General features: G+C 48.0%; 1 protein-coding gene across 8 annotated transcripts in view; it reads left to right on the top strand.

The window, feature by feature from the left end:
* The first annotated feature begins 1,230 nt into the window (after positions 1 to 1,230).
* Positions 1,231 to 22,508, top strand: part of ST3GAL3 (ST3 beta-galactoside alpha-2,3-sialyltransferase 3) — a 150,897-nt gene continuing 129,619 nt past the window's right edge. Inside the window, exons 1-2 of one of the 8 annotated variants that reach the window (XM_048944369.1) lie at positions 1,231 to 1,398; positions 6,861 to 7,005. In XM_048944369.1, coding sequence (XP_048800326.1) covers positions 6,883 to 7,005 — 123 coding nt within the window. In that variant the 5' untranslated portion in view covers positions 1,231 to 1,398; positions 6,861 to 6,882. Of the gene's footprint in view, positions 1,399 to 6,616; positions 6,711 to 6,860; positions 7,006 to 7,115; positions 7,162 to 22,508 lie in introns of those variants that run through there. The other 7 variants (XM_048944366.1, XM_048944370.1, XM_048944371.1 and 4 more) reach the window with 7 other exon arrangements.

The raw sequence follows: 22,508 nt of genomic DNA, 5'->3' as shown, positions 1-22,508 counted from the left end.
CTCAAATGCTGCTCTTTAATACAATACCCCTGTACCTTTTGGGTTAATTCTGGTGCTCAACCTTGCAACAGGGGTTGATTAAAAAAAAAAAAAAGTCATTAAAAGAGAAAGAAGTTGGGGAGGGAGGTGAGGAGGAGGCAAAAAGTGCCTGTTGGTTTTTTGGGTGCAGGATGAGGGCACTTTGGGCGGGTGCTGGCTGCAGGGTGTGTGCAGAGGAACTGCCAGCAATGCGGGAAATGGGGAGCGGTCCATGGGGAGCTGCCCTGCTGCTGGGGATGCAGGACTGCTGCTGGAGGATGAGCACCAGAGCTGTGGCTGCCTGCAGTGGAGGCCTGGCTCTGTACTGGAGGTGCAGCTCTCGCTTGTCTGGCCCAGCGGAGCCCAGGATGGGATGAAGGAAGCAGCCGTGCTGGCAGCCAGAGAGAAGTCTGTGGTGAGTCCTCGCTGGCTGCCTTGCTTCCAGCTGGGTAGATCTTTCCAAACGCTGTGTAACAGCTGGTGTCTGTGAAGAATGGCCAGGGGCCTCTATGTTCTCCTTTCTGCTTTGTCCTCGGCATACGAGCTGGTAACGCAGAATGTCTCCTTGGTGAGCCAGGGGTCTGCTGTGCTCTCTCACAGCAGGGGAGACCCCAACATGGGGGTCTGTGCTTTGCTGAAACCTGGCAAGGGGAAAGGGACAGCAAAGCAGGCATTGGCTCTTCTCCCTCCCCAGCCAGGGAGCTGAGGGACTGCCAAGGGCAGCGCGGCAGTGAGAAGAAAGGCAGCGTTCATGGGGCTGTGTGGCTGTGAGCTGCCGGGCTGTGAGCCAGGCACGTCGGCACCTGATGGGCCAGCTCGAGGAAACTGTGCCCCATCCCCTTCTCCAGCTGAGCCCAAGGCTCTTCCAGAGGAGCTGTTCCTGCAGACAGCAGGGTCTCTCCTACCCTAATGCCCTGCTTTTTCAGACCCAGCCTTTCACAGTGTAGGGCAACCTTGTCCAGGCACGCACCACCTGTGCTGCTGGCCCGCAGTGTCCCCCAGCTGCTACTGGTGTGCAGAACAGCCTCAGGGCTCAGCTCTTTCCCGCTGCAGCTGTGCAGCTCTGCCAAAGCGCTCTGGCTCTGTGCTGAGGCTGCACAGATGGTTCCCAGCAAGAGACGCAGGTCTGAGGCAATCCCTCAGGCTTGGGCTGTCCTTGCCTCCCGCAGCAGATCCCCACCCCTTCCCCAGGCAGGCCGGAATGCCTGGCTGCTTTGACCTGGAGCTGACGGACAGAAGAGCCCTTGTGCAGCACTTTTGGGGAGGTGCCTGGTACCCTCCCCACTGAACATGTCTGGCAGCAGCCTGCCTTGTGCTTCAGCAGTGCTTCAGGCTCGCCCTTCTCCAAGCACAACCTGCCCTGAGCCCTAGGAGAAACAGGTGAGACGGTCCAGGCCCTGCTCCCTGGGGGTGGGAATGTGGGAATGTCCCTCCGGGAGATGCTGCCCTCAGCCTCCGTAGCCATGGCCTGGGGTTGTCTGCCTGTGGGCCCCAAGAACTGCTCTGGAGCACGGGGTCTGAGATGTGGCTGGGGTGCAGCACGGTTTTGGGGGCCTTGGTAGCTGGTGACTTGGAATTATAATGTTTTTGACATTCTGGGGATGCTGGGCTGCTGTGAGATCTGTGTGATTTGGTGGTGGGCTGCAGGAGGAGCCTCTCTCCCACCCTGAGCACTGGCACCACAAAACCCAGCCCAGCCCTCCCTGAAGTCTGTGTCAAGGCAAGCATCTGAAGAGAGAGAGAGCTGCTCTGCAGAGGGGCTGTGCAGCCCTCCCTCCCAGGCACACGGGAAGGGTGGTCCCCTCTGCCCACCTCCCCTGCCCCAGGCAAGAGCAGAAATGCTGCATACAGTCGGGATGCTTTATGCCACACCTCAGCCCCTTCTGCGATGGCAGCACAGAGTGCCCATGCCCTGTGCCCAGGCATGTGGTGCAAAGCTGGCACTGCCCCAGGCGCAGAACAGCCCTTCTCATCAACATAGCAGAGGCTGCTGTACAGCTGTCACCAGCCCACTTGCTCCTGGGATATTTTTAGGGCTGCCTGTGCTGATGAGCTCTGCAACCGGACCGTGGGGTGCCTTCCTCAGCCCTCCACAGGGTGCAGCTTTGTGGGGAGCAGTGTGGGTGTTGGGCGAGGATGACTGGGGGCCATGGATGTGCTGCCTGCCACAGCATAGCCAGCTTGGCCCTGAGCCTGCTGGCAACAGCCACTGTGCAGGAGCTGGCTGGAGCCCATGGGGAGCACACATAGCTGGGAGACGGGAGGGAAACCTAGCAGGCACGTAATTATTCATTTATTTATATTTTGCATGTGTACTGTATATATCATATATATATATGTATGTGAAAGACATGTGGTTTGAATGCAGTTTCTAAGGGAGAGCTGCCCTTAGGGAAGCAATAAGTAAGCAATACGTAACTAAGTGGGCTGCGAACGCAGTACTGAATGTGTGCTGAGGTCTCGTTTCTCCCTCTGGACTCTGACAATTTTACTGCTTTTAAGAGACCATATTTGTGAACCTCCTCCAGACTGCACCAGCTCTTGAACTTGAGGAGGTTTCCCAGCTTGTAGAGGATGAAGATAGCAGAGCAGGAATAAGATAGGCAATCCCAGTTACATGTACAGACTGGGAGAAGAACTTATTCAGAGCAGCCCTGAAAAGAAGGACTGGGGTGTCCCAGTGGGTGAAAAGCTTTTCAGTTGGTGAGGCTCTGGCACAGATTGCTGAGACAATCTTTGGACGCCTCACCCCTGGAGGTGTTCGAGGTGGTTAGATGGGGCCATGGACAGCCTTATCTAGCACCTGATTTAGTGGCTGGCAACCCTGCACGTGATGAATGGATTGGATCCAGATGGTCTTTGAGATCCCTTCCAACAGAAGCTACTCTATGATTAATTTTATGATTCAGTTTGTCAGGTATCAGGGGAGTGACTGGAGATAAGATGGCCTTCAGGTAGCAGAGTGAAGGGAAGAGATCACTGCATGGCTCCATCATCACCTTGAGCCTTCTGCAGAACTTCCTTACAACAGTGCAGTCAATTTCAGAAGTACAGTTTGCAGGATGAGAAACGCAGCGTCCTTGAATCAAGGAGCTGATGTCCAATGTAACAGCAGCAGGCAGATCAAGCTGTGTCATGCCCGGTTCTGGCAACACCTGTGCAAGGAGGCTGGGCATGCTGTCCTTGGCTGAGCTGCTCCTTGCAGCTGCAGGGACCCCCACAGTCTCTGCCCACCATGCTAAAACCTGCATAGGTTCTCCCTGCAAGCCAAGGGGAGGTGAGGACAACAGTGGTACCAGGTCAGGAAGATAAGGGGTGGTGGGAACAGGCTGTGACATGGGAAGGGGTAGAAGATGCTGCTTAGTTGCCTTATTTCCAGACCTTAAGTACCTGTTTCAAGCACCTGTGGTGCTCTTTAAGCTTTTTGTGCCTGTTCTGAAGGTAAGAAAACCTGAATCCATAAATCCTTGGCTCATCTCTCACCTAACCACGGTGCTGCAATGCAAACCTAAGCTGTAGCCACGTGTGGGAGAGCTCACTTTCTTTCTGGCTTTCTTCCTTCTATTTTTCTCTCCCTCCCTCCTCTGCTTTCCAGCAGACCCTCCATCCTGTAGCACAGACCATCCTTGCAGTGAGCGTGCCATGGCTGTTAGCATTCCATCAGCATTTGGGTCAGCCACAAATGCAAGCCTTCACCTTGTCATCTCTATAATTGATTTTAAAAACTATTAAATGGCACTCGACCAAGCAACAGTCGCTGGGGGTCTGCATCTGTTCCCAGCTGTTGATGTCTCCCCATTAAATCTTGGCATGCAGACAGGCCTCTAAGCATAGTTGTTAATGCACGTAGTTAATCTAAACTGAGCCTTATTAATTCTTTATAATACATATTTTTAATTAAAATCCTACATCATTGTTGACTGCTGTAGAAAAGCCCAAGTGTGCTGCATGGATGCTCCAGTTCCTACAGGCCAGACCTTTCCTTCTGCCCAAGGAGAAGTTTCGCTCGCAGAGCCTGTGTTCTATCATCTGTGTTTCTTCCCTCCCAGGGTACAATACATTGTGTCTCTGCACATTGCTTCAGCTCTTCAGAATACCCCGGCCTCCCCGTTGCTGAGTATTTGTTCAAAAATTAACACGTCTTTCAATGAGAGCCTCAAGGCTGCTATTCTTAGAATGCTAGAAGGGCAGAAATGCAAAGTCCTGTTCCCAGACTGAGCGTGCTGCTCACCAGAGGGTAGAGACCACACTTAAGAATAATGCACAAAAACTGTGTGAGGTGAAACAAGTTTGGCCAGAGTGCCAAAGATAAAATGTGAGTAAGTTACAGCCCACAATTTGTTCCCCCAGTCTGTGCATCAGCAGAGGTAATCTCCCTCTGGCTATTAGTGGAAATAGATTTTTGCTGTGGTATTTGATGAATAACAATATATTGTATTAAGTGGTATCTAGTCTGATGTGATGACGTGAAATTTGGGGGGAAGGATTGTGTGGACACTGGGTGACATCCTGCCCAATGGCAGTGCCTCAGAGGAGCTGGTGGGGTTGATGCAAGGTGGGTGTAGGGCATCCACAGGTCATCTTCCTCCTGCAGTGGCTACGTCTGTGTCTTCTCACTCGTGGGGGTGGTGCTGTGGGGCATGTGGGTGGACACAGGCTCCATGCCAGGGCTTAGTGACTCAATCGAAGTGGGTTTTTGTGGATCAAGATGAGCCATAGTTTTTGCCCTTTCCTTTGGTCAGTTTTGTTGGAAAAGCTCCAGAGCATTCCAGAAAGCAGTGTGGAATATTATTGAATTGAATTGGGCTTAATTATTCCCCTGCTGTCCATCGCCTAGCAACGTCCAGCTTGACATCTGCCTGCAATGAAATGTGTAAGCTAAGTGGGAACATGCTCAGACTAAAGCCCTACTACTCAAACCAGATCACTCCACTGATCGTTGCTGTAATTCATCTCGCAGCTCTTAGGCAGTAGCCGGATACCCGGTTTTCATAAACACACAGCACTCTCCTCCCTGGCTTTTTCCTGGCAGGGAAACTGCCTGATGTCGTGCTGGGCTCCTTCCAACATGCTGACACCTGATAGTATGGTGTAGGGTTTCCAAGTGACAAACCTGGGCACTGTGGCAAGCCCCAGCCTTGTCACTATCTGCCTCTGTACAACAGGTCTCTGCTTATCTGGCTCCTTACTGACACCGGGTCAGCTGCTGTGCTTGCTGAGCATGCAAGCAGTCAACTCACAGTGCTTAGGCGAGATCTGAACACGTCCGGAGTAGATACAGAGTGGAGAACTTGCTCTACCCAGCTGGAAGGCTGTCCAGGTGAGGAAAGGGGCAAGCAAGATGCAAGTGCTCGTGCTGCCTGAGCCTGCGGGGGTGGAGGCAGCTGCCTCGGCTGGGTGAGCACAACTGGGGTCTGAGCATCCTAAGGAGCCAGGGGCTGGTGTGTGAGGCAAGGGGCTGAGCTGCAGCATGGGGTGCTCGGATGCAGATCTGGCCCCTCTCCATCCCCATTGGTGCCAACGATACCTGTGCGTTAGCATGGATGTGTTCAGCTTCTGCATCGTGCAGTGAGCATCTGAAGATCCCAGCAGGATTCCTAGCGGGGAACGTAGGTGGATCAGTGAGCCCAGCTACAATGATGCAGTACCTGCAATAACCTGGCACGGCTTCATTTAGCTGAACACAAAGGTGAGGTTTCAGCTGTGCCTCAGAGGCTGTGTGAGCAATCCGGCTCCCCGTGGGCTGTGTATGTGCTCCGCTCCTCACCCCATGAGAAGGGGCTTAGGCAGGGCTCAGCCTGCACTGCCACGATGTGTGCCTGGCACTTGGGCTTGCAACGCCACCACCCTGCCAGCAGTCCTATCCACAACGCCTTAAATTCACGCGGCTCTTGACGTTTCACATGTTAGCAGTGAATCACGCAGGATGGAAACGGGAAATCATTGGGTTTATTTGCCGCCTTGAAAACACATTTATCATCGTGATATCTTACTGGGGCCTCCGGCAAGGCCGAGGGCGGCAGCGAGCCAGGCAGCGCAGCGCCGTGCTCACGGGGCAGGCGGAGGCTGCAATGGTGTGGAAGCGACGCTGACCGCGCAGCGCGAGTCACGCTTTGCTGCACGTCCGGCACGGCGAGGCTGCGCGATGCGATCAGGCGCGCGGGGGTCTGAGGATATTCTGGAATTGGAGAACCGCAGCGCGGTGCGCGGCTGCTAAGCGGGACCGCGGAGCAGGGCGGGGTGCAGCGCGGCACCGTTTTAACGCGGCGGGTCGGGCCGAGAAAGAAGATGCGGCGCGGCGCCCGGAGCGCCGATTGGCGGAGCGCCGTGCGGAGATTCGCTTCTCGCGGGGGAGAGAGCGGGGTCCGCGCACGCGCGCCACCGCCCTGCCGCAGCGCCCCTCCAGCGGCGACCCCCCGCCGCCCGCCCACCGTCGGCTCGCGGGCGCCTCACACGATTGGCTGCGGGCGCGGCCCCCCGCGCCTCCCCATTGGCTAGCGGCGGCCGCTATGCGGGCGGGTTGGCGGCGTGGGGGCCCGCCCCGGCGCTCCATTGGCGGCCGCGGTGCCCCTCAGCTCCGCGGTGGCGGCGGCCGGTCCCGCTGCGCCGCGCCCGGCATGGCGGCTCTCGCAGCCCCGAGCCCGGGGGTCGCGGCCGGCGGCCGAACGCCCAGGGCCGGCGGCGGCGGCCGGGTGAGGAGGGGCGGCGGGAGTCCGGCGTGGGTGGGGGGGTGAGGAGGAGGCCTCGCGCGGGCCCGATTCGGAGACCCGACGCAGGGCGCGGTGGACCGGGAGAGCGTGTCTGCGAGCGTGCCCCTCCCTCACCCTGTCCTCCCTCCGCAGGTCGCGTAGCAGAGCGGCTCCGATGCGAAGATGGGACTGCTGGTGTTCATGCGCAACCTGCTGCTCGCCCTCTGCCTCTTCCTGGTGCTGGGCTTTCTGTACTACTCCGCCTGGAAGCTGCACCTCCTCCGCTGGGAGGACTCCAGTAAGTAAGGCGCCGTGCCACCGCGCTGCCCCCCGCCCAGCCGGTGCCGCTGTCCCGGTGTCGGAGGGACGCGCCGAAGCCCGAGCAACGCGGTGTGCTTAAAGGATTGAGTTTGTCGTCGCCTGATGTTCCTTACGGCTTTGGTTTTAGTAGCAGGTACAAGAGCAGATTCGTGCTCTGTGTGTCTGGTATTACAGCTGTCAGTTCTTGGGACAGCCCGTTTTACTTTCTGATTCATAACTCCCAAAATAAAGAGTTAAGTGCTGAGGCTTTTGTTCCCCACTCTGTGCAGTTTTGCCATCCGCTCTGCATAGCCAATGTCAAAGCCAAGGTTTTTCCCTCTGGTGGATTTTGATTCCCTTCTCTGACCCGACACGCTGGCTATCTCGCCATCTCGCTTTGTCCTTCAGAAATCCTCATCTTCCATTTATCTGCCGTGCTATTCTCTGCCAGCTATCTGTCTTCTAAAACGATGTCTCTCATCCTTTTGAAGTCCAAAGAAACACTTGACCTCACCGAGTACAGTGTGAGGATTGTACTGTGCAGCAGTGCCATGGGAGGCTTTGGTTGCAATGTGATATACATTGGGATTAGCTTTGATTGCTCAGTTACTGCTTTTATTATTGCTTGTGTTGCTTTCTTGTTTGCACATGAGACCATTGACTGAGAATGGCAAAAGCAGGGAACAGCTCTTCTCCTGCCCTGCACACAGCCAGGCTGGCCTTCTTTCAGGATGTTTCATACCCCTCCCTGCCCATCGTTCCTTCCCGGATGAGGGCTGAGAAACACACAGAAGTGTTGTTTGAGTATCTGACAAAGCATCGGTCAAATTCCATCTTTGATGTGATGTGTTGGTGTGTGTGCTGCCAGAGGTTCCTGCTGCAGTGCCTGTTAAACTTGATCCTGTTTTCCCACCTCTGCACACCCCTTATGTTTTATTGTGTGCTCCAGGAAGTTTAGTATGGTGACAGGTGATGGCTCAGAGATTCTGTCTGCACTGATGCGGTGACTTTAATGTGAGAACTGCTGCAGTGACTTGTGCTAGAATGGGTATAAAAAGACAATTTATGGGAGGAGACAGAAGTCTTTCTGGATGAAAGTTGTTTGTTTTTTTTTTCAGGTGTGTGCTGCAGAGTGAGGTTCATTGCTTCACTGCTATTCTATAGACCAGCACTTTGTCAGTGATACGTAGAAAATCCTTCCCGAATGGAAACAAGAACAGAAAATAGTTAAAAGAGCAGTTCTGACTTACAGTGCCTTCTGTCCTTTGCTTCTCTCATAGCGTCAGAAATCGTGTTGAGACTTCCCAAAAACAAACAGTCAAAGATGAAAACCAAACAGAACCCAAGGCAAAGAAACAATAGAAACATGCACTGAAAAGCCCTTCAGGCCACAGCCTCAGAATGAACTTTGTTAAACGTGGAGGAGTTGTGTGCTTACATGCTGTGTGCCAGGCTGCCGTGGTGGGGTCTGAATTCCTTCAGGTTCCGCCTGTTTGGATGTGTGGCTGCAGCTGTGTGTGTGACTTGTTGTTATAAGCCAAGTCGCTTTCCTGGGGCTTTGGTGGTAACTTTGCCTTGTCATACAGTGTTGCAAATCTGTAGGCAAAGGTGGATTGCTAGAAACAGAACGCTTCTACCAGAGGTGAGGAGGGGTTGTATCTCCTTAGGGCAGCATGTGCTGAGTGCTCTGGCAGTTTGCAGGTGATCCGTTAGGGGTACATCTGCTTTTCTCCACTTTTCTGTTTGAAATGTGTTCTTCAGTTGATCCTGGAAGTTGCAGTACTTGCATTAAGCATCTTCAACAGGTGCAAAGCAGTGATGTTGGTCTGAGAAGTTTGCTTACCTGATCTTCGTAGTTGTCACAATTAATATGTTCTGCACCACAGTTCCTTTTCTTCAAGAAACTCTTGTGGATTGCGTCTTAGATATTTGCTGAAGCTCCTTGAAATTTTTGCATTAGCAGCAGCCAAATGTAAGAAGGGAATGTTTCTGTATGATTGCTTTTCAAAGCAGCCTTCCCTTGGTCTGTGGAGTTTTGTATGTATCAAAAACATTTTATTTATCCTGTAATTATGCACGTGAGGAACACAGGCAGACTTAAAATCCTGTGTTGGGAACCTTGATGTGAAGGGTTAATACTAAGCTCCTGTAAATAAGCGTTTGGGAGTTAACAAATGACAGAATTGAGGTCGCTCTTTTAGCCATGATGAGGCCTCCTTGAGCTGATAGGATGTGATATGATGTATAAAGTTGCAGTTATGTTTCCTTTTTTCTAAGGGGACCTTGCCTAATCAGCACACAGGACAGGTGCTGCTTGATAGCTGCTGTGCTTTAATTTCCCAGTAATTCAAGCTGTGACCTTGTGCATTTCTTCATGACTGATACAACAGTGATGCCCTAATGAGTAAAACTAAGTTAGCGGTTTTAATTTTCAGGTGTTGAATAATCTCAGAGTATTGATTTTATGTCATTAAATTCTTTTTTTCTCATGACCAGTGTCCTTATTGGGTGTAACACTGACTCCCTAGCTGCAGCGATCACATTCACCTTCTCTCTGCCCCGTTCTTTGTGCTGGTGGAAGCACAAAACTAAGCTGATCCTGACAGCTGATGCCTCAGAATCTCTTCAGAGCCTGGTTTTAATGAACTACTATCAAATGAGAATTGCATTTGTCGTAGAGTACAGGGAAAAGCGATCCATCTGCTGCTTTGCTGCTTGTCTGGTTTGTCCCTGTAATGCTTTAGGAAACGCTTGTATGGAGCTGTAATGCATGGGTTTGAATGGTAACTGTAAGGAAGTAGTCACACTAAGGCTTTGTTTGTATATTTAGCTGCTGGAGTAAAGGAATAGTTAAAGTGTGTTGGTTGCTGCTGCCTGACACCTCCGTGAAGGGAGGCTTTGCATCTGAAGGGATGGAAGGATGGCCGTGGGTGTTTCTTGTACCTTCTCCACTGAACTTCAGATCTGTCTTCTTTGAGTGCTGCCTCACTGGGTTTTGAGAGATTGCTCTCCTTGTGGTGTGACATTACGCTGTGCTGAAGTACAAAGGGGAGTAGAAAATAATTAATTCCCTAAGGCTTATCTTTCCTGTAACAGGAATAGATTGAATTCAGCTAATGTGAGCTAATTAAGGTTGAATTAAGTTCAGCTGCATCTGCCATTGAAGATGAACTTCCTGTGACTGCTGCTGCTCTTTCTCCTTGCAGGAAGGGTCACGCTGGGCTGTTCTTCCCCAAGCCTTTCTTTTGTTGTGTTTGTTACTTTTTCTTTTCACTTCTGCTGCTTTGCTCTGGTGGCAGTGATGAAAGAGAAACACTTCCCTTGCTTGTTCTTCCCAGGCAGGCAATAATGACAAAAGCCACTGCCCTCTGATTAAAGGTGTTGAGTCACATGGAAGTGTGCTAACAGGTGGGATTGATGATGTGTTGTGGACACAGGGAAAGAAGTTTGCTACTGCGGTTGGTTGTCCTGTGCATTTCAGAAGGACCTTGCAGCAGCTCTGTTGGTTGTGTGTGGTGCCAGGGGAATCCTACCCAATAACAGGAGTGATAGGAGCAGGACTGGGAGGTGTGAGACATGCACCACAGCCGCTTCCCTTCCTCTCTCCTGTCCTTCTTACTACCCAGGGGTGTTTGGCTCCGAGAGGAAGGAGGGTGATAGCAGTGCAATGGAGAAGAATGCCGTGCATGGGAAGTGCCCCAGCACCCCTGGATAGTAGGATGGGAGATGGATTCTTGCTGTCAGTGCCTTGGGATTTGCTTTATTTGCTTGGAGGAGTGCGTTTGTACCCATAACTGTGAAGGACAGAGTAGACTTGCATCAATGTTTAATACTGGTATTTGTTACTTAACCCACTATATGTAAAGCTGATTTTGCAACTTAAAAAATGAAAATGTTCAAAGGCAGGAGTGATTCCTTTAAAAAAATATCCTGCCTATGGAAATCTTGGACTCATTCCCCCGAGGCAGCATTTTTATTTATTTATTGGCCTCTCGAAATACTGAAATATGCTTGGGGCAGGGAGCACAATGCAGATTTTCTCTTCTCGGTTGTATTTGTATCTACATCAGCTTTGAATTAATTGAAGAATACACACCCTACTTTAGGCACTGCAGTCGAAACTGAAGTTGGTACAGTTTGTAACTGTAGACTGGGAGCTTTCAGTTTGGATGTGGCTTTTGAAACATCCCCAGGTATTTTCTGTCAGTGTCTATGTAACAAAACCAAGTCGCTTCTCTGTCATCTGTTGCTCGGTGTTGTTTCCAACTCTAATTTTGGAAAGTCAGCTGAAGACGTAAAGCTCTGAGAAGAGGTTTTCTGAAGGTATTTCAGGACCCTTATCTTTTTTTTTTTTTTTTTTTTAATGTCTGTTTCTATGGGAACTGAGGAGACATAAACAGACAGAACTGACTCACTTCTGGTTGCAGGTTTTTCTTCTGCTTGCATTTCCATGGAGACCAGGCTCAGCAAGTAAGGTTAAATTAATAAAAAGCAATCAAACCTGTATATGTGATTTTTCTCCTTTAAAATGAAATGGTATTTTTGTCAATTCTTGTGCAGAGAGCTGAAATGTGTGAAAGAAATTGATCTTTTTAGGAGGGTTTGGAATGCACGTGCTCTTTCTCATCTCACTGTACATGTGATGGTATGCAGTGTGGGTACAACTGTTGTAGCTTGAGTTACAGGCATTGCTGCCTGTCCTGTGTAAGGGAACTGGTCCCGCATACTCTGACATCTGACCTCTTTCCTTTCTGTTCTTTAAAAGCAAGTGAAAAGGCGTTCAGCTGGTGTGTGAGCAGCCACAGAGACAAACTCGTGCCCTTTGGGGTGTGCAATAGCTTTGTGCTCAGACCTTTGGCTATGGGATTACTGCACTGCTCACCTCTGCCAGAAGAGGGAAATGCAGAGTGCTCCTACAAAAATAGCATTTCAGGGCCAACTCAGCTTGGCGTTGAGAGCATAAATCTCTGATGAGAGTGGCTGGAACTGAGCTGGCTGGATTTATGGTTAGGTGCAAGAGAGAGCGTGTCCTTTTCTAGCATAGAATTACAGAGCACTGGTGTCCATATTGTGAGGGGTGACAGACTGATGGTGATCTGACTTCAGTTGTTCTCTATCTGTGGCCTTAGCTGTAGGGGTGTGTTTGCTTCCTTACAGTAGATCTTGTTGCTGCTCTGTTGGTTGGAAAACCTGGTGGTTGTTAACCTTGTGGGCATTAGGTTTGTGGCATTTTTTTTTTTATAAGCTTTTAGACAGTATTTTGCAACTGTTTGAGCTTTCTGCAACAGCTGCTTTAAGGCCTGTTTCATTTGCTCAGCTCTTCTGTAGTCTGTGCTAGTGCTGTGCTTCACCAGAACTGGTAACGAGTGGTTGGAAAGCTCTCATAATTAGGTCCAGCTACAGATTTAAGGAACTTCTTTGCTGCTGTTCAGATGCTTTAGGGATTGATGTATCACAATGATAACATTCTGGAATAAGAGTTCAAAACAGGAAGTAATATTATCGTGGCAGCAGTGAATGTTAGAAACAAAAGTGTAAAAATAGATGTTGAGACAAGTTGCCAGTAGAATACCTTAACTTTTCTAAGAAATCTCCTATTGGACTGAAACGTGTTCAGCCTGAAATTGGAAACCTCTGAGCGCTGCTCTGCTGGCTGGTTCTCTTATCTGGGCAGAACACTGGAAAATAGATTTAATACCCGGAAATTGCTGTCGGTGTTCAGGTTACTCTGTCCTCCCTGTTAAGTTGCCAGAACAGGGAGCACAGCTGAGCTTGAATTCCCAGAGCTCAGGAAGCACAGCTGTGGTGGTATCTCTGTGTGACTGCAGGTGGATGCTCCCAGTGCCCCCTGGTGAAGCACCCAACAGTGCCCAGCTGTCCTGGGCTCCTTGCTGCTTCTCTGTAACATTGCTGGACAGAACTGCTGGGGCAACTCCTGAGACTTCAGGAGTGCAGGGGCAGGTGTGGGAAGGGCAGCACAGCACCACGAGCCCCCACAAGCTGAGCAGTGGCATCGCTGTGCTCGTACTCAGGCTTGTAAGGGGCTGCACTTGGTGTCAGCCAGGAGCTGAAGTTGCACCCTGACAATTCTCTAGAGGTCAAAGTCAGCAAGTGCCCATATTCTGTGAGGCACAGTGCAGTGAAAGCTCTTCACCTCTCAGCAAATGCTCTGCAGCTGGATGCTTTCAGAGGTGAAAGGACTCATTCATCCCAGCTGCCTGCCAGCCCCGTGGTGCCGGGTTCAGCTGGAACAGTGCCTCCCTGTGAAGGCCACATCAGCCGCGCTGCTGAGCTGCTCCTGCCTTTCCTGCATCTCCTCTCTGCTTATCCCAGTGACGTGCAGATCGCTGCTGCGGCTGTTGAACCCTAAGGTATTACTGGTCTCACTGGGAGCTCCACCACAGTGCTCGTTTGGTAGACTAGATCTCTGTGCCCTGTAATAGGGGTGGGCTGGCACTGAGCTTCCTTCGTGCTCATCTGAATTCTGCTTCATGTCCCATCTGCTGATGTTACTGGTGCAATAGCTTCCCGCACAAAAGGGTTCATAGTGGATTGTCTGGAGCAGGATGAGCTGTTCCTGCTGTGGTCTTCCGTCCATCATGGCCTCAGCACTGATCCTGACTGTATCTGCAGCAGTTAGGCAAGTTTTGGAAAAGCAGTTTTTCCTCCATTGTTGCCTTCCACCAAGGTGCTTTTGTTCCTATACAGGTCATTCTTCTCATGTGAACTGCTTGTGTCATCACAGCCTCAGGCTGAGGCAACGAACCGGGCAGACCTGGGCACGGCTGGCAAGGGCAGCCCAGCCAGACCGTGTTTGGTTCTTAGTATTGTGAATGACCATACCCTGGACAGTCCAGGCACCTGCATCTGAGAGTATGAATTTAGCTATTCTTTTTCTGTTCCAAAAATGACAAACCAGAATGTTTGCATTTTTGGGAGCTTAAAGACAAGCAGCATAAATGCTTTTAACTTTTTTTTTTTTCCAAATGATGCTGGGGTCACTCCTACTTTAATTTACTCCTGTTACAGTGTGTCCTTTTGTTCTTTTAGCTATCTTCCTGTTGCTTTCCAGTATTAGGAATGCTGATTGAACCTAAGGTCCATCTGAGCTGAGTCAGTATCCCCTTAAGTCCTGGAACCAACAGAGTTAACATGATGTAGCTATGGAATGCTTTATTAGGAGTGAAAACACAATGGCTTGGAAATCAGTTCATGTTGAATTTCTCAGGCAGGTAAGTAGCTGATGGCTGCCTACATACATACTAAGGCTAAGCAGGATGTGATTGACACATTAATGTTGTATTAGTGCAGTTGCATTATTTTTTTTTTTTTACTCTTGGTCAGAAGTGAATCAAATTCTTCACAGCAGTAATACTACAAAAGTATTGCTGTTCAATTGTGATTGTGTCTGGAGATCCAAATCAAAAAGATACACTAAGGCACATTGCTTAGGATGAAGGGCAGTAGCCTAAATAGACTTGACTCAAGAAGGCTGAGGAAGCAGAGGCACGGGGAGGTGAAATTATTCCATGTCACACAGCAGCTCAAGGGCACAGCTATGAATAGAATAAAGGTCTCCAGGCTCCTGATACAGCATCCATTTAGCCAAAGGAGGCTTGTTTCCCTGTAATGCTCATCCTGCTTCTGCTAGGTGCAGAACAGTAATATGCTGAAGTCTCTGGCTCAGGGCTGAGATTTCTGCTGATATTTGTAAAAGCACAGCAGTGTTTCCAAGTGCAGTGTCAGTGACACAGCTGGTGAGGGGATGGTTTGCAGGGGCAGTGTTGGTGGCTGGGTGTGAGCCCTGTAATTAGGGGATGATGCAGCTGGTTTTACTTGCTGGTGAGATGTGCGAGTGCCTGAGCAGCTGTGAGTGCTGCTGTGGGGTTATTCAGCCTTCAGGTGCACCACATCAAAGGCACCACACTTGCTGCTTTCTAGCTGCATTAATCTGCCTTCTTTTTAAATGGGAAAGTGTAATTTTTGCTCTCCATACTCAAACATGAGACTTGGGAAATAATGGAGCTGTTCGGGCGGCTTCAAGCATAGCAGTCACTGGTGCTGTAGGTATAATTAGAAATCTAATTACTGTGAATTTAGTTGCTAAGACTTTTCTGCCTTCTGAGGCTTGTCCCACACATTTCTGTCATGTTCTAAATAGAGCATCTGTGCTTCCCCATTGTGCTGCTGGGAAATTAGTAACGCTGCTTTTGGTTAGCACGGTTGCTGCAGTCTCTGCTTAGAAGTGCCTTATCTGAGCATTGGAAAAGCTTTTATTATTTTAAAATGTGCTTAATTGCAACGTTAATTTCTATGCATTTCAGAGCAGTTGTGTTCAGGTCCCATATTTTATTAGAAGCAGAAGCATGAGTTAATGAAGTGTAAAGATTGCAAATTGAATTGTTAAAGAACTGCTAATTCTGAAGGGATTTTCTGTATTTATTTCATACTCAGGGGTGATTCAGATGTGGCATGGATACTTCCAAGCCTTCAAAACAGGAGTTCGCACCTTGAGAAACAGGCTCTATTGCTGCTTAGAAGAGCTACAGCACAATGCAACATTGCTTCTCCTTGCTGCAACAAACTAATTTTGTTTTATTATAGTTTTACAATTACAGTGCATTGTATCTGTGAGGAGAGACCTCGTGGCCTGTGAACAGGTGGAGTTTCTTGGGGCAGTGACTCAAATGCTTCACTAATTGAGTTGAAAATAGCACAAAGGAGGATTGGAGATTTTCCGCCCAATCCCTCCCCAGGAGCTCGGGTCGATGTGCCTGCAGCGCTCAGCTCTGGTATCCCCATCGTTTCTGCCCGTGTGAGCAGATCCTTGGTTGGTGTTTTACACTTGTCTGTTCCAATAAGTGAGGATGTTTAAAAAGGCACATCGTGTCTCAGCTTCAGGAGCATACAATACTGTGATCTTTGTCTGGGGAGTCTGATTACTGCTTCGATTTCTGATCTGATTTTTGTGGTTGGCAGGTGCTTTAATCTTCCAAAGACTAAATAATGTGATAGCAGAGGTAATACAGATTGAATTCAGGTTGTGTGGGACTGGAATGCCTTCTGCCGAGCCCGTGTTTAAGCAGGTCTTCCTCTGACTCATATTCAAGTATGCTGGAAAATTCATTCATGCCGTGGATGGGGACAGGAAACTGATCTGGTGAGAAGATGCAGGAGCTGCCTATTCCCTCCCACTCCAGCTCTTTAGGAAATGTCTCAATCTTTAGGAAATTCTCAGTCCGTGTCAGCACCACTTAGAAGATGTGCAGTCGGGCTGGGGGCCGTGGGCTCTGCGATGTGCGGTTGTGGCAGGGACCACTTGAGGGCAGCAGCTGTCTTCTGCTCGACCCTCTGGGACACCCTGTGCTGTCAGAAGCTGTTGCAGGTGGAGAAAATACGACTTCAAACAAAGAAAATTACAGCATTGTTCTTTTTTTCTGCAGTTACCAAGTGGCAGCTGGCCATCCCCTGGGTAAACTTCAGTAAATGCTACATTAAAAACAAAGCAAACAAACAAAAAATCTTTAGCATTATTTGTTCTCAGAGTAACTTCATTTGGAGACCAGATTAGTCAGCTCTTATCCATTCAGGTTTTGAAAATCTGGAAGAGACCTCATAGCCTCGCTGTACTGCCTTATCCAGTGCCTTGCTGTCTTGACTGTGAGCTGGTTTTTCCATACATCTGGTCAGGATTTATGTTCATTGCCTCTCTGCCCCACCATGCAATGCTTTGGGAACCAGGCTCTGTTTTCTTGATGACCTTCTTGCAGGTGCTGCAGGGCAGCTGTCCTGTCTTCCCAAAGCTTTGTCTTCTCCTAAGGCTAAGCAAAGCCTTCCTTCGTTGCACACGTCAGCACACGTCAGGGGTGCTTTGTTGCACACGTCAGGGGTGCTGCACAATCATCTGCACACCCCCTTGTTTGTTTGTAGGCCTCTCTAGAGATTACAGGTCTTCACAACTACAGGATGGGAAGTGGTGTTGCTGTCACAAAGCACAAAGGCTCTTTGCTTCTGAAGAGGCTCAGTCCAAAAGTGGTCTCTGTTAAGGGAGTGAGAACAGAGAGATGATCCAAAAACCAGACTTCAGACAGCAAGCCCCCTCTCTGGGCAATCTGTTCCATGTGCAATTCCTTCCCAGTGAAACACTTTTCCTTAATGTCTGGTCTGACCCTCGTGAGTTGGCCTAAGTGACCTTTAAAAGTCCCTTCCTGCTCAAAGGACTCTGTGTTTCTAAACTGTAACTTTTGGCCACTGTCACCTTCTTCCCCCAAAGGGCTCAGGGGATGAGGTGGGCATTGGGAGTGTTTTCCACGTGTCTGCTTTTATCCCTGCAAATGTAATTATATAGGAAGCAAAGTTCCAAAGGCCGTGTGAGAATACAGTATTCCAAGATAATCAGGGCTTTATCTTCAACTTCCAGAGCTCAACAGATGAGAAAGTTGGGGAGGAAAGGCAGTGGCAGTGTGACACTGGTAATTTAGTCTCCAAGTCCTTGGCAAGCAGCTATTCAGCGAGCTTGGACTAACAAAGAACTATTTGGAAGAAGGGTGGATATTGCAGACTGTTGTGTGATCAGCCGTCAAGGACTGGTGTGAATATGATGGCTGCAAGGAAAGCCTTGCATGTGATAACTGCTTTCCTCTGCAGAAGATAGTGCTGCTGGAAATAGCTGGGTCAGATGCTTACACTGCTGCATTGCGCTCCTTTCACTGCTGCCAGCTGTTCATGGCAGGCACGTCTGCATTGTGACAGACAGCGTGGGGATGTTTGGTGTGCTGAAAGCAAGTTTGCTCTTCACTGATGTGACTGCAAGTTTGGGTTTGCAGCCTGCTCCAGGGAGAAAGATGGGTGATGGCAGTGTATTGCATCCAAGAAAACGGGTGCCTTCAAGGCTTCTCTTCTAGACTTGTGTTTGTTTTTTTCCAATCCTTTTCAACATTTCTGTTGATTCTTCAATAGAATCCAACAGGTTCTTCAATAGACTCCAGTAGAACAAAATCCATCTTTCTGATCTTCTTTCTACATCCTTCCAGTTCCACAGTTCCAGGGTTCCCCATTTAGCACAGCTGTTATTCTCCAAATATTTTTGGGATAGTTTATTGCCTTTATTCATCTACTTTCTGAGTCCTTTTAGCCAACTGCTCATGACTGTCTTTGTTTGCAGTGACCTCACTGATAGGAGTGGTTGTCTCTTCCACAGCAGCTGCTTGTTGGCCTTCAAAGGTGGGATTTCTAAAGCGTGCAAGCTGATGAGCTGCACAAATGCCAAAATCTTCTTTAAGAGTTGAGAATGCAATATATTCCTCTTCTAAGCTGGTTTCTCTTAAAAGAACTTTTATCAGTTCCTCAGCATATGCTTTATAAAACATTTTAATTAAAATAAAAAAAAAAATCCTTGTATTTCCTTTATCCATATCCAATGGGAGCTATCAGGATGAATGTTTCCAGAAGGCTTCGTTTTGCATTGATTGCTGTGTGGTTCCCTTCCTACATCCTGTGCAGTGTGAAGCCTCGACTCTGGAATGTCTGCCTGCTCCCATAAAATGTTAGGGGGAACGTGGCTATATGCTGTGGCGTATAAATCCCGTGCAGTTGCATGTTGGATGCTACATTCTTGGACAGGATTATGATCATATACAGCTTTGTGTATATCAGAAGTTTCATTTAGAAGACAGGAGCAAATCCAAAACCATTGCTTTTAATCTCTCTCTTCTCCCATGATGCTTTCCAACCAATTTCCAGGCAATGATTTTGGATTTACTTAAAGGGCAGTCATACAACTGTGCAATATCCTGAGTTGGAAGGGACCCACAACAGTTTTGAAAATGCTGAAGATTTCTGGATGAATGCAGGGCAGTTGTACCATGGAGAAGTTCAGTTGCTGTGATTGTAACCATCGTGGGACTTGGGCTGAATAGAAGATGTGGCTTCTGCTACACAGCATTTATTGCTGCTCTGATGTTACATTGAAAATAGAGGTCTTGAGGAGCCGATCGGTTTAACTGATAACCCTTCAGTTATTTCAGTATTTCTGTTGTGTTTTCCTTTTCCTGGCTCTCCAGATTGTAGCCCAGCTACTTTGCCTCACTGGCAGTAGGAACAGCCAGGAGTGAGAGCTAGAACTGCAAGGTGGTTTTCTTTCCTGTTGTATAACAATTCAGTTACCATCTCAGATACTTGAGTAAATATTTAACTTGTAAGCTGATTGTCCTGTTTTGTTTTTCTGTAGATTGATATTTTTCACTTCCGCCAATATTTATTTTCCTGATTATCTTAAACATTGCTACTGATGTTAGAAGCTGTGTGTTTCAACAATGGCCACTCAAAATATTTTCCTTTATAGGAAATTGTAGAAAATAGCCTTGGGAAGAGCTGCAGAAAGTCTTTCTCCAGGCCTCTAGAAATAATATTTTTAACATAATTTCATGCCAGCGTATGTCAGAAGTACTCTATAAAATGTGATTGAAACTTGGACAATCTATCCCAGTGCTTAATTATTCTTCCCTGTAGACAGATTTTTCCTGATGTCTGCCCTGAATCATTTTGACTGCAATCAAGTCAATGAAAAGCTTTTCTGAACATCCTTTTCCTCTTCTCAGCGTGTCTTTACATGTTCTAGGCTGGTAGTCTTCTCTTTGGTCTTGTTTTCTTAGATTTTCTAGACTCTGTCCCTCTCATTGCTTTTCTTCAGACACTGCAGTTTGTGAATATGTTTCTTGGAGTGTGGCACTGTGTTAGAATGTTGTTTTTGGAAGCTTTGTATGTTTGAGCGGAGCAAAATGTGGCTCGCAGTTTTAATCTCGTTCACGCTTTTCGGTGCAAATGCGTTGGGGTTTCAGTCTTGTGGTGCTGATTCAGGTAAATTTGTCATTCTCTGTTAACTCATAAACACCACTATAGCCCACACTATGCCTATTTGCCAAGATTCAAATATTTGTGTGGTTGCCCTGTTGCTGTTGCCCTGGGTTGTATTCAAACGTGGTTCTGCTCCGATGGAAGGACACGAAACTGTTTTGATGTGTTTGGGAGGGAAAGCAAACGTGCTAGCCCCAGGGTTATGGTTGGTAGTTATCACATTCCAAACAGAAGACAAATACAAGCTTTTCAGACAGGTTTAATTCATAGGGTAGGTTCTTGATATGTAATTTTAGCTGTCTAAGGTAAGATTAAGAGCTCTGATAAATTACCTCTCAGTAATGGCACAGAGTCCTTCCCAGGTGCCTCGGTCTGCCCTTGCTCTGGTAGGGTTTTGTTGCAGGAATCTTGAACCATACTCTGGTAGTGCTATTGCTGCATGCTCTGTAATTCAAAGAGAAGCAGGGGAGTCTCCAGACCAGCACCTCAAGGTTGTGAGGAGCATTAGGGTCCAGCTTTAAGGGTCTCATAGTGTGTGGAGGGTGATAGCTGCTTCAAGAAAGCCTTGTTTTTTCATGATATTGGTTGATCACTAACAAAGTAATGGATTCTGTTTTAATGTTGTTCACTTTGAGAGCTCTGTGGCTAATTAAAGTTCAAACCTAGTAAGTTCAAGGGAAAATTTTAAACTAAAAAGCTATGAGTTGATCATAAGTTGAATTCTAAAAGCCAGCTGCAGATAAAGGATTGTTCTGCATGGATCAGCTGTTCCTCAGTAGTGAGAGGGTTTCTTCTCATTTTGATACTGAGGATTTTGTTTTTTCTGAAGGCGAGTGGTGTCGTTCTGGATCGCACACGAATGTTTATATCCACAGTTCCATGTTGAGATATTGACTGTAACCTCACCATCTGGTTGAAGCGTTCACCACTTTTGTGTTTTTCCCTTCTCACTGCTTGTTCATTCAAACATTCCATGATGGATGCCTGTGCTTCAAATCAAGCTCGGGAGCCTTTTTAGCCCTATAGCTCTCCTAAAGCCTGTGATTGTCACATCTTCCCTTGCTTTCCAGCTGGGCACCACAAGGGCCGTGTCTCCTGAAGTTCATGGCTTGCCTTGAGGCTCCATTTACAGTGATATTCTGTGAGTGATCCAGAAGATATTGTTGTAGTGCTGACTGGCTCTGGGCTTCTAAAGAAGTTGCTGTTCAATTTTCTCTCTTTTTTTTTTTTTTTTTTTTAAAAGGCTGAAACTGTCACTTTGCCAACCACAGTAAAAGGTCTGGGGAAAAGAATTAAATGGGCTTCATAACCTACCCCAAATCTTAGTGTAAAGAAGCCAACAGACTTGAAAGTTCTCCACAGGAAGCTAGATAGCTGTTACAGCTATGTAGGTGTTCTTGGTGGCTGTGTTGGGTGTCTGTGACGGTCAGAGCTGGGCTTCGTCTTCTGCTATTCGACTTTGTAACAGTAGAGGGTACTGTTGTTGTAAGATACAACTATTATTTATTATCTTCCAAATGTTGATATATGAGCATGGAGCTTGGATTTTTTTTTTTTTTTTTTTTTGCTCCCAATATATCGGTCATTGGAACAGTTGATGTGCTACTGCACCATCCTCTTTGGTTCACCTCTCTGTCTTCATCTCAGTCATTTATGAATTTTCCAAGTGATTTTGTGGACAATCCCTTAATTTTCTTAAGTCAGCATGAATGTTTTCTCATTTTTTGCTGCCACAAAAAGTGTTCAGAAGATGTGTTTTCTGACACAGCTTGCTTTTCCTTCAGTGCCACGCTCCTGATTTGTCCTCGGTTGAGGCATTCGTTACCGTGGGCAGCTTTGCAGAGAGTTGTCCTTCTGGGCATGAGAAATAATGACAGTTTGGGGACAGAGCTGCAGTTATTCCATCTCTTTTGTTGAACAGCCTTACTGCAATCTTTCCTCTTCTGTTTTATTTGCCACATTCTTAGGCAGTGTCTGGCCCTTGTTCACCATAGAGTTGTGTTTTATTTGAGTGTCGACAGGTGTGCAGTTATTTAAGACCCGCTTTTAAGGAATGTTACTGCTTTGCCAGGGACCATTTGAGTTCTGTGGAAAGGACCTGAGCTTTCCAAAACTGAGTTTCTGAGGGTACAGTTACACGGGATGTTGACTTTGGTGGCAAACCTGCTGTAAGTAACGACGTGGTTGCTTTTTTTTCTGGGAGATTCTTGGTATTTTTTTGTCTCATACTTTTTCAGTGATCTGATTTATAGCCTCCACCCAGTGAGCAGTTGTCTTGGCACAGATGTGGTGGGGAGCTGCAGTGATGTGCTGGAATGCACAGAGTGAGAATGGCCTTTATTTTGCTTTGTTGCCAAAGTACTATATAAGTACACCTTGAGGCTGGTGTTAATTTTGGATTGGAATTGGTAATGCTGATGGGAATGAAACATCTGCAGTTTGGTCACAGCCATATGCCGACTGTACCATAACTGACTTACGTTGTTGGGCATCTTAGCATGGGTTTATCTGTTGTCTTGCTGGTGAGAAATGCTTCTTTACACATCACGTTTTCCACTTGTCAGAAGAGACCCCTTGTAGGTACAGATGGATCCCGGATTTGTCAGCAGAGGGAGCTTAAATGAGTTTGTTTCTCCAAGTTCTTCA

This window comes from Lagopus muta, chromosome 5 (genome assembly GCF_023343835.1).
Source record: "Lagopus muta isolate bLagMut1 chromosome 5, bLagMut1 primary, whole genome shotgun sequence".
NCBI classification, from domain to species: Eukaryota; Metazoa; Chordata; class Aves; order Galliformes; family Phasianidae; genus Lagopus; species Lagopus muta.
This window is presented reverse-complemented; position numbering and strand designations above follow the sequence as displayed.